At 40.3% G+C, this 12867-nt stretch overlaps 1 protein-coding gene across 1 annotated transcript in view; it reads right to left on the bottom strand.

Annotated features, from left to right (window-relative positions):
• The window catches only part of LOC126335417 (protein IWS1 homolog), a 107425-nt gene that overhangs the window by 79078 nt on the left and 15480 nt on the right, over positions 1 to 12867 (bottom strand). Inside the window, exon 2 of the mRNA XM_049998693.1 lies at positions 2230 to 3741. Coding sequence (XP_049854650.1) covers positions 2230 to 3741 — 1512 coding nt within the window. The remainder of the gene's footprint in view (positions 1 to 2229; positions 3742 to 12867) is intronic.

Raw genomic sequence — 12867 nt, 5'->3', positions numbered from 1 at the left:
CACGACTTTCTACAATTTTTCCCCAAGCAATGGTTCATATTCTGTAAAAGAAATTTTGTGTGCATGGAACAGAGCTCATTACTTATGGAATTATAACTTTTGACTTACACTAGGTCTGTCTAACAATACATTTGTATGCACTTTTTGTAACATGACATTTCCTTTGGATACAGATGACCTGATGATGGTGTTAAAACTGACAAAAACCTGTTATTAAAATAGAGAATAAGTATAGCTGCGTAATAAAAAAATGAAGTTTCTTAAACACCTTAAATTTATCAGTCACTGCCTATACAAAAGATCAGCACGTATGAGTTCTGTAATAACTTTGGGCTGCAATATATTTTATAAAATCTAATGCTAAAAATAACAGTAAAAGCAACTCTCTCATATGCAACAATTACAGGAAATCCTGCTTTAATGAACAAACGTTGAGTGCACAAAATCTAATATTGAAGACCCTTATGACAAATTCTTGGTAGTATTGATTTTGTCATACCAGTACTTTTTCCATACACTTACGCCCATTTGGAGTTTTTATGTAATATTGGTGTAAAATAAACATCCATTATTAACTGCCTCCTGCTCAAAGGGGCAATATAATTTTTCCTGCAGTTGCTTCCTTATTTGCAAGCATCATCCCTTTACAATAGTTCCTCAGTACAATTACATATTTTCAGTCATTTAGTTTCCTTGGAATCTCTTTGGTCTGTGATATAGGATATATAAATGAACCGACAAAATACAAATTATTGAATACCCAGTTTCTACAGAGTTGTCGCAAATAATGACAATGATGCCACTAAATAAATATAATGCCTTATTCCAAGATTCAGCAGTAGGTGACAATCCAAGAGACTTACTGAATACACCCCCCATCACACAATGTTACTTGAACAATGAGTTGGAAATATATTCTGTAGAAGAATAAATCAAAACTGATTATTTACAGTTCCTACATATATATCTACATAAATACACTGTAAGCCACTGTGTGGTGGATGGCGGAGGGTACCCTGTACCAATATAAGTCATTTCCTTTCCTGTTCCACTCACAAACAGGGCATGGGAAAAATGACTTTCTATAAAGCTCCATACGAGCCCTAATTTCTTTATGTTATCTTCATGGTCCTTACGCGCAATGTATGTTGGCAGTAGTACATTCGTTCAGCATTCAACTTCAAATGCCGGTTCTCTAAATGTTCTCAATAGTGTTCTGTGAAAAGAACATCACATTCCATCCAGAGATTCCCAATTGAGTTTCCGAAGCATCTCCATAACACTTATGCATTGTTCTACCACTGGTAACAAATTTAGCAGCCCATCTGTGAATTGCTTTGATGTCTTCCTTAAATCCGACCTGGTACAATCCCGAACACTCAAGCAGTACTCCAGAATAGGTTGCACCAATGTCCTATATGCGGTTTCCTTTACAGGTAACCACTCTTTCCTAAAATTGTCTCACTAAACCGAAGTTGACCATTTGCCTTTCCTACCACAGTTCTCACATGCTCCTTCCATTTCATATTGCTTTGCAACTTAATGCCCAGACATTTAAAGACTTGAATGTGTCAAGCAGGACACTAGCAATGCTGTAAGCGAACATTATAGGTTTGCTCTTCCTATTCACCTGGATTAACTTACATTTTTCCACAGTTATGGCTAGCTGCCATTCATCACACCGACTGGAAATTTTGTCCAAGTCTTCTTGTATCTTCCTACAATCACTCAACTTCAACACATTACCGTACAACACAGTATCATCAGCAAGCAACTGCTGATTGCTGCCCACCATGTCTGCTCAACCATTCCCAGTTGAGTGGTTTTACCACACTTCCCTGGAGCACTCCTGGTGAACACTCTCGCTGACGACAACATACTGGATTTGCCCCCAATGCTTAGAATTATGGAAACTACAAGCTATGAATGATTAACTGTTAATGAGTAATTACAGTGTGAATACAACTGTCAAAGAATTTACCTAGGAATCAAATTTTTTGTAGTTTTATCATATCTTCATTTTCCCATTTCTTTCCATGGAGAAAGGAATATACGGTGATTTTAAAGTGCCTTCATTTTCATCAGCTGTGTAAGTGTGTGTGTGTGTGTGTGTGTGTGTGTGTGTGTGTGTGTGTGTGTGTGTGTGTGTGAGAGAGAGAGAGAGAGAGAGAGAGAGAGAGAGAGAGAGATGGAAAGATAGGAAACAAAAAATAAATCTGTACTACGTACCTTTCTTGCTACCAGTGGCAACATTCGGTGAACTAGATGCTGACCTTGGCACTGAATTTCTCTGACTAGGACCTGGACTTCTTCCTTCAGATCCCGATCTTGATCTCGATCTCGATTTGGATTTAGATCTTGAGGCTGATCTAGATTTTGATCTTGATACTGATCTTGATCTAGATCCAGATTTGGATCTTGATTTGGACCTGGATCTGGATTTAGATCTTGATGCGGATCTAGATTTTGACCTTGATATGGATCTGGATTTTGACCTCGATCCTGAGCTGGATTTTGACTTGGACCTAGATCTAGATCTAGATTTCGATTTGGATTTGGACCGAGATCTGGATTTAGACCTAGCTTTTGATCCTGACCGAGACACCGACTTGGATTTTGACCTTGATCTTGATCTTGATCTAGATTTTGAAGATGTTCTCGAAACAGACCTTCCTTTAGATGCTGATCTAGACCTGGATCTTGATTTTGAAGGAGAACGTGACTTTGAATGTGACCTGGACCGAGATCTGGATTTAGATGCAGATCTAGACCTTGACCTTGACTTTGAATGTGATCTGGAACTGGCCTGGGAAGCTGCTGGTGATGCTGATCTGGATTTAGATCTGGATACTGATCTCGATTCTGCACGTTTTGCATCTGATGGTGACCCAGATCGGGATCTTGATCTGCTTCTTGACTGTGACTTAGCCTTGTGAACTGAGGCTTTAGAACCTGACCTAGATCTAGATCTGGACTTAGATCTAGATGGTGATCTGGAGCCAGCTCTTGAGCCTGAAGCCCGAGAACCAGAGGGTGATCTTGATTTTGCTTCTGTTACTGACTGCTCAGGGTCAATGTTTTCAGTACCTTGTTTTTGCTCTGGAGAGGCTGATCGTGATCTTGATGGAGATCTTGATCCTGAGTGTGATCTAGAACGAGATCGTGATCTAGAGCCAGACCTTGATCCTGAATTTGATCTTGACACAGATCTTGATCTTGATACAGACTTTGAACGTGATCTTCTAGTTTCCTCTTCATCCTGCACAGGAGACACAGATCTAGATTTTGATCCCCTTCTAGCAGGCTCATCTGCTGCAGGTGCAGGAGACACTGACCTAGATTTTGATCTTGATGGCGAATGAACATGTACACTATTCACAGAACCTGATCTGGAATCTCCTGAAGCAGACTGGGATCTGGATCTAGACCTCGATGCACGTTCCGAAGCATGTTCTGAATTTGACCTAGACCTGGATTTTCTTGATGGTGAACTATGTCTTGATCCTGATGGAGATCTGGAGTCTGCTTCCGATGGTGAACGTGAACCAGAAGGAGAAGACCCCGGTGATCTTACAGATCGAGTGGATTTCCTAGACCGGTTGCTTCCAGCAGATGCAACAGACATTTTATCACTCTGTTCTCTTTCATCAATAGCCATTTGCTGAGAATCACTGCTGTCATCACTGTCAACACAAGCTGTTGGTTCTCCATCCACATCCATTTGATTGTTTCCATCATCACCTGTAAAAAAGATAGTACTGACATATTAACTATTTTTTCATAAAACTGCATTACTATTTAATTTAATTGCAGCACTTAGAATGGAAAAAACACAAAGGTGTAACTATGAGATTGGGTTTCAAAGGAGGACAAGCAGTAACGAGGCATTAGCGTTCAGGAAGTTAGCTACACAATTCTTGAGATGACGGGGAAAGATGGCATTTGTGATATAAGAGTAACCAAGCACCTAGTAACTAGCTCAAATACTAGGAAAAATTCAACGAAACCAACAACACACGATTTGATCACAAAGTGTGTGCCAAATTCATACAAAAACCCAGGGCACAATCAGCGCAGAACAAAGAAATCATCAGCTCAAACAATGTCCTGTTGCATGACACAGGTAGCTGTATTTATACAGCATGTGAATAAAATATCTTGCTAATTTTCAACACTATTTGGATGGCAGCTGTTAACACCAGCAAACAGCTGTTAAGGAGGTAAGTGATGTATTTTCATGATACACGTTGCCACTCTTCAGCTCTGCTACCATTAATGTGGTCTGTTCTATGAGAAAGACAGTCTCCTAGAGCATTAGTAGTTTTGAAACAAGTCTCTTGAAGACAAGTGACTAATGAATTATCTTTCCTGTGCCAAGAGTTCCAGTTTCTCCCTGTATATCCTGCATCTATCGATCCATACATATTATAAAAATGGATGTATTTATATGTGTGTGTTCCATATCTCTTAAATCACTGGACCAATTTCAACCAAACATTGTACACATATCCCTTACTGTCAGGCAGACCTACCAGACTTCAAGAGATATGGTGTCATACACTGAGATGCGTGCAAAAGGGCCACATCATGCATGAAGTTTTGATATATTTATTATTTGCTACTAAGGCACTTCTGCGGTCGAGTCAACTTAAAGAAATCTCTGAAACCTGGCAGTACTTCAAACAACTTTCAACTGTGGTGCACAAACAGTAGTGATGCACAAAGATGTAGGCAAAAACAAAAGCTGTCTACAGAGCTAAGAAGACACACTGCCATAGAGACATTTACAAAATCGCATTGCAGACATGCAAAGTAGTTGTGCCCAGTGTACAGAAACAATCTGGGTTATTCCACTTATACATTGTACATTATGCATATTCCTTTGTACAACTCTTACAATTTCAAAGGTGTTTTCATGAATACCATCAGACTTATCAGTAAGGACTTCTTTCCAAATTTCTCTATGCTACGATACTGTGCACCAGATACTGGACATGGCACACTGAAGTGCACTTTGGCTCCTTCACTGGAGCACCGATAATCACAAGATAGTCTTTATTAACTAGCCTGTCTTCATCTCTCAACAATGTCAGGAATTGCCAATGACACTTGGCTCTCATTCCACTTTAAACTGTGGGTCCCCTTTACCACTGTTGTGTAAGTGGAGTACCTTAAGGATGCGCAAATTGTCAAAGTGGCGTCCAATTGGATGACTTTCACACAACAACAGCAACAACAACAACAACAACAATAATAATCATCATCATCATCATCGTCGTCAAAAGATGGGGGGGAAAGTTCAGGAATAATTATAAAAACCAATTCATTCTGCGACAGTCTTACCCTACGGATCAAATTTCTTGTTACCAAAATCTAAAATATTAACATGTTGTAATAAGAATAAGTCCAATCTTTAAATAGGTAAACAATTTGACTATCACTTTGACTTCTGTTCAACACTCAGCATAAACTGTCTGACAACTGGAACTGGCCAGCACTGTAGGTAACTTATAGGCAACTGTAAAACTGAAGAACTGCAGAACTGATGAGAAGTGGCCAAGTGTCAGCATGTAGTCACTTAAATCGTGCATTCGACGTATGGCAGCAACAGTGAGTTAAATTAGCCATGAAATCTATGGATACTTCAGTCAATTTGGTTTGTTGATTAGTGTTATTTTAATATGCTAACACAGAGGTAATTATAGAGATGAAATGATGACACATCACAGACTACCTGATTGAAGTTGTAAACACCACACACTTGAAGTGCTGAGTTACAGACAGAACCTATATTTATTTCCTGAGTTGCTGTGAATTGAACCCACTTGCCTGAATCATGTGACACCACTTGCCAGAAATGAAGAAGTGAAGACAAAACAATTAACATTCATGTCGTGCTCAGAATACATACAACCAAGATGTGCTTCATTATATCTGCAATACCGGCAATGGTACACAGCACTATTTTCAGAGGGCATCTTACAACAGGCGGTAACAGCGTGGAATCCTCACATACAGCACAGTCAGTCGCCTCCTAGATGGCACTCATATCAGAAACTACTTCAGGCCCCTGCACAAGATATTCAAATAGGCCATTCGTCTGCCAAAAGGTAAGTCTACCAAAGAGAGTGCTGAAATCTGGAACTACTCCATGCATCCATCACACAGTTCTCAGGATGACATTCATGTGCCATGTGAACCATTAAAATGACTGAGCACTGATGCTAGGCCAGTTCCCATTAGTTCATTAGTTACATGTCCTATAAAACATCTTAATGATTCTTTTATCAAAATGATGTGGAATGAGTAGGTTCATAAGGTATGTAGCCTATACATGATTAGCGTTAACATTAGTAAACGCAGAATGAAATTTTTACTCTGCTGTGGAGTGTGCCCTGGTATGAAACGTCCTGGCAGATTAAAACTGTGTGCCAAGTTCGAGTCTTGATCTGGCACACAAGTTTTAATCTGCCAGTAAATTTTTTATATCAGGGCACACTCCACAGCAGAGAGAAAATTTCATTCTGGAAACATTCCCCAGGCTGTGGCTAAGCAAACAAACCTGTTTTAAGTTAGGTTTACAATTCGCTTTGCATCCTATCGGATATTTTATGTTACTGTAAGCATTATAAAGAATTTTTATTTCTTTCTGCACCACTGACAGCTGTAATAATAGTTAATTTTTTCCTCATTTTTGTGGGTACGGACATCACTGTTCTTCTCAATTTGTGATGGATAATTTATGGGAAATTGCCTTAGCAAATATACATATTGCGATGGTGAAGTTAGAATGCCTAAACCCTTTAAGACATGACAACTGTGGGTAAACATCACATCCTATTCTTACTGCTCACTTTTGTACCATCAGTACATTCTATTTAACAGGTGAGTTACTCAGAAAATTTTTCTGTAAGACATTATTGAGTGGAAGCATGCAAAATACGTCAGGAGGTTAATTCATCTATTTCCAAGCACAGCAATTATACAAAGAGCAAAAGTAGCTGAAATTTCCTGATTGAGAAGCTGAGTAATATTCCTCTTTCAGTTCAAGTTTTCATCAATACATACATCTAAAATTTTGGAGCCTTCTACCTTATCTATTGATTCCAGCTTATGTGAGACATCAATTGTCAGTATGACTATTTCTTATGAAGAACTGAATATGGTATGGTTTTTTTCTAAAATGTAGAGTGAGATCATTTTCAGACTACCACTTATTTATCTTTATCATAATTATTGAAAATCATCATTAACAATCTCTTCTGTGGCTCTCTCTCAAATGGGATTATTACTATTGCCCACAAAACATACCAATTCCGCTTGTTGAATGTTCAGTGGAAGGTCATTCATATATAAAACGAATGGGAGAGGACCCAATGTTGAACCCTGTGGAGCTCCCTTAGCGATCTCCTTCCAGTCACTTAAATTTTCCATCCTCCCAATGTTGTTTGAATTATTCAACACAACTTTTTCCATTCTGTTTGTTAACTACGGTTATAACCTGTTGTGTGTAAAGCCATTAATTTCTTGAGACATGAGTTTTTGAAGAGTGTCACATGATCTAAACAAATACCTTAGAAAGATCACAGAAAATATTAGCTGGAAACATTTCATTATTTAAGGCTAGTAATATTTGTTGAGTGAATATATAAATAGCAGTCTCAGTTGAGTAACCCTTCTAGAAATCTAACTGTTATATACGAAGTAAGTTGTTTCTACTTAAATATGAGACTGCTTTTGAAGCAAATATTTTTTGAATATTTTGGAAAAAGTTGACTCAAAGGAAATTAAACAATGGAAAATCCAGGATGGAACAATGACAATATTATGAAAAGGATAGATTGTTACTCACCACATAGTGAAAACGTTGAGTCACAGACAGACGCAATAAAATGGGTGCTAAACAACTAAGCTTTCGGCAAAAAAGCCTTCTTCTGAAATAGACAACACACACCCACACTCAGGCAAACACAACTCACACACATATGGCCACTGTCTCCGGTTGCCAAGGCCAGACTGAGTCTGGCGTGTGCGAGTTGTGTTTGCGTGACTGTGGGCGTGTATTGTCTACTTCAGAAGAAGGCCTTCTGGCCGAAAGCTTACTTGTTTAGCAGTCTTTGTGTTGTGTCTGCCTGTGACTCAACATTTCCACTATGTCGTGAGTGGCCATCTATCCTTTTCATGATATCATCAGTAACAAAACTGGACAATAATTATTTAACTCTTTCTTGTCACCTTTCTTCCTAAGAGGTGTAACAATTGCAAATTTTAATCTGTTTGGAAAAATTCCCTATGCCAGTGATGCATTACATACATCACTAAGGACATTGTGTGTTCCAGGTTAAGTTAGAATAACTTTTCAAAATTCTGTTTGTAATTCCATCACCACCACATGAACTTCTGATTTTTAGAGTTTCTATAATTCTGCTAATTTCAATGAAGGATACTGATGCTGCTTCTAGTTGCATAATATTTTGTGGTTTGACATTTTTAACATATTCTCTTGCTTCTTCAATTGAACCATTTTACACCATTTTTGCTGATACATTTAGTATGTGACTGTTAAAAGTACTCACAACTTGTGAATAAACAGCCACAACATTGTCATTTAGTTTAATTGTTATGGTATCCTTTATACTGACTGGTTGTCTCAGCTTCCATTAGACAATAGTCCATATGGTTTTAATCTGCATTATTAATTACTGTCAGAACCTGCATGCTTCTTGACATTCCAGTAACTATCCCTAACATAGTACAGTAATTTCTGCAGTATGTAAATAATATCGGATATTGTCTTATTCTGCCTTTACATAAAATTTCCCTCTTCCTCTTGCATGAGATCTTAATTCCCTTACTTATCCACAGCCAGAATGACTACCGAAATCAGACTGAAACATACAAATAATAATTCCAGTTCAGTACAAATCTTTTACTAAATACAGTGAAATCTCCATAAAATTACTAACTGTTTCTTCTTGCCTAACATGTAGCTTAATAATGCACATATGAGGTCTGTTAGGAAAGTATCCAATCTTTGCACACTTGCATGAGCCTTCCTGTCTATTGATAGTGTCAGCAGCTGGCAAGCAGCAATTGAGTGAAGTAGTGTGTAGTGCTCGTGTCTGGTTTTTCACTGCAGTACTAGTGCATCAAATTTTACCAGAAACTACCAAATGGAATCCTGTGGGATACCATTCTCCTGGATCTGAGGGGTGCTGAGTGAAGTGCCAGCTCCAACCTGGAAGAGCCGGTAAGATAAAAACTTGCACATAAAAACCAGAAGAGGACCATGGAAGCCCCAGTCAAGGAGGGTAACTAAAATGTGATGGCACCAATCCATGTCATAAGCCTTATGTAGGTCAAATAAAACTGCAACAAGGTGCTGGCGGTGAGTAAAAGCCTGTCGGATGGCTGATTCCAATCAGAATAAATGGTCAGTTGGAGATCGCCCTGACCAGAAGCCACACTGTTATGGTGACAAAAGGCCCCGAGATTCGAGTACCCAACATAATCTGGAGTTGACAATCCTTTCGATCAGTTTAAAAAGCACACTCGTAAGGCTAATGGGGCAGTAGCTGTCTAGAGACATTGGGTTTTTCCCGGGCTTAAGGACAGGGATAGCTATACTGTCTTGCCACTGTGACAGTAAAGCACCCGTGAGCCAGATGTGACTGAAGACGCTGAGGAGCTGTTGCCTCTGGGGAATGACCAAGTGTTGAATCATCTGATTGTGAATGGAATCTGGCCCTTTGGCTGTGGCTCGTGAAGAGCTCAGAGCCTGCACCAATTCCCATTCAGCGAAAGGTGCATTATAGGGCTCAACGTGATACGAGATGAAATGGAAGGGGGGTCTGTTCAATTCTGCTTGTCAGCTGGAGAAAGGTAGGAGGGTAGGAAACAGACGACGATGCCATCACAAAGTGTGCCGCAAAGTGTTCCGCGAGGACCAATGGATCAGTGCACAGAGCTCCTTTGAGGTTCAGACCCTGAACAGCTGATTGTTGCTGGCAGCCCAGAACACTACCGAGCTTTGACGTAACCTGCGATAAAGAGGCATACATCCCCAGTGAGGAAACATATCACTCCCAGCATTCCTTTTTACTCTGATTAATAGTGTAACGGGCCTTAGCTTGGAGACACTTAAAAGTGAGGAGGTTGGTCTGGGAGGGATGTCGCTTAAATCGCTGCAGTGCCCATCAGCAGTCCTAGACTGCGACTGCGACATCCTTGGTCCACCACGGTACCGTCCAATGACGAGGGGGCCCTGTGGATAGGGGACAGCAGTGCCAGCAGCATGAAGAAGAGCAGCAGAGATGCCTTGCACAACTACATCAATGGAATTCAAGAGGGAGGTTTCGAAGCGAACAGCAGACACGTATAAAGGCCAACTGGCCCTGCAGAATGCCCAATGTGGGGGCTTGTCTGCCTGGCAGCAGCAGGAGAATGACAGTATCACTGGAAAGTGGTCACTGTCACAAAGGTCATCATGGGATGACCAATGTAGGGAAGCCAAAGAGACGGTGCCATGAGCGGCACTGAAGTGAGTTGGGGAACCATTGTTGAAGAGACACAAATCAAAGTCCATGATAAGTTGGTCGATTAGGATACCCCAACCCATGGAAGTGACACTGCCCTACAATGGATGGTGGGCATTGAAATCCCAAAGGAGGAGAAACGAGAGCGGGAGTTGCTGGATTAAGGTAGATAGTGCAACATAAGCAAGTGGCCGACCTGGAGGGAGGTAGACATCGCAAAGGGTGATTGCTGTAGACGTTTGCACTCTAACAGCTATCACTTCCAAGGTGGTACATAGGGGGATCCAGTCACTAAGCACATCGGAGCAAACCAAAGTGCACACCCTACCAGATGCTATCCCAGGACCAGCACGATTCTGACAGAATGCCCAACAACCACGGGAAGTTCGTGATTGGTCATCACAGAAATGCATTTCTTGGGGAACAAGACAGAATGCAGAATAAGAGGAGACAAGATGTTGCATTTCCGGTAGGTGATGATAGTATCCGTTGCAGTTCCATTGGATGATCATGTGGTGTGAGTCCAAGGTAGGCATGAAGGAGCCCACGCCTGCATAACCCCTTTTTATTTTGTATTTACAACCCTGTATTCACCTGACCATAAGTCTTGTTCCCCCGTCAACAAACTTCACTAATTCCCATTAATTTAATTTTAACCTATGCATTTACCTTTTTAAATTTTCTAACCTACCTGCCCGATTAAGTGATCTGACATTCTACACTCTGATCCATAGAACGCCAGTTTTGTTTCTCCTGATAATGACATCGTCCTGAGTAGTCTCTGCCCGGAGATCCGAATAGGGGACTATTTTAACTCCAGAATATTTTACTCAAGAGGACGCCATCATCATTTAACAATACAGTAAAGCTGCATGCCCTCAGGAAAAATTGCAGCTGTAGCTTTCCCTTGATTTCGGCCATTCGCAGTACCAGCACAGAAAGGCCGTTTTGGTTAATGTTGCAAGGCCAGGCCAGTCAACCATCCAGACTGTTGCCCCTGTAACTACTGAAAAGACTGCTGCTCCTCTTCAGGAACCACACATTTTCTGCCCTCTATCAGCAATAGTGTTTCTCTTTTGTATTATATTACATATTCAAGTTGAATATTCATTTGGAAGTAAAATGGGAATTAGTGAAGTTTGCCTGACCAGAAATCTTGTTCCTCCTGTCAACAAATACAGGGTTATAAATACAAAATAAAAAGGGGTAATCAGGTGTAGGTTTAATAATGAATAAAAAAAATCGGAGTGCGGGGTAAGCTACTATGAACAGCATAGTGAACGCATTATTGTAGCCAAGATAGACATGAAGTGTACACCTACCACAGTAGTACAAGTTAATATGCCAACTAGCTCTGCAGATTATGAAGAGATAAAAGAAATGTATGATGTGATAAAAGAAATTATTCAGATAGTGAAGGGAGACGAAAATTTAATAGTCATGGGGGACTGGAATTCGACTGTAGGAAAAGGAAGAAACAGGAAGGTCGTAGGTGAATATGGACTGGGGATTAGGAAAGCAAGGGGAAGCCACCTGGTAAAATTTTGCACAGAGCACAACTTAATCATAGAGTCTACCACTTGGTTTAAGAATCACGAAAGAAGGTTATATAGGCCTACATGGAAGAGGCCTGGAAGGTCTCAAACAGATTATATAATGGTAAGACAGAGATTTAAGAACCAGGTTTAAAAATTGTAAAACATTTCCAGGTGCAGTTGTGAATTCTGACAATTTTTTGGTTATGGGCTGTGTATTACAACTGTACAACTGAAGAAACTGCAAAAATGTAGGAATTTAAGTGGATGGGACTTGGATAAACTCAAAGAACCAGATATTGTAGAGTGTTTCAGAGAGAGCATTAGGTAAAGATTGGCAAGAGGGAAAGAAATACAGCAGAAGAAGAATGGGTAGCTTTGAGAGATGAAACACTGAAGGCAGTAGAGGATCAAGAGGGGTGGGGTAGGGGGGGGGGGGGGGGGGGGGGGGAAGAGATGATGATCGAAGTAGAGAGGATATAAAATCCAGTCTCTGGACTGAAGAGCACAACAACAACAACCTCTTTCCACTGTGCCAACTGCTGCTAAAAAACAACGCTAATATAAATGGTTCACACCTCGCCCTACCCATGCAAAACATGCCATTTTTGCTGAATTTCTTGGCCACATGGAGCTCCCACTTCTGCCACTTTCGTTTCTAGGTAAGAGCTGTAAACACCACCAATTTGGATGAAGTCTGTGACCATGTGTACATGCGGTCCTCTAGTTAGGATTCTTCAGCTGCACCACATTGCAAATGCTGCTATTCTCTTCTTGACAGCACTTTTTATCAATCA

This window comes from Schistocerca gregaria, chromosome 2 (genome assembly GCF_023897955.1).
Source record: "Schistocerca gregaria isolate iqSchGreg1 chromosome 2, iqSchGreg1.2, whole genome shotgun sequence".
In the NCBI taxonomy this organism is placed as follows: domain Eukaryota; kingdom Metazoa; phylum Arthropoda; class Insecta; order Orthoptera; family Acrididae; genus Schistocerca; species Schistocerca gregaria.
This window is presented reverse-complemented; position numbering and strand designations above follow the sequence as displayed.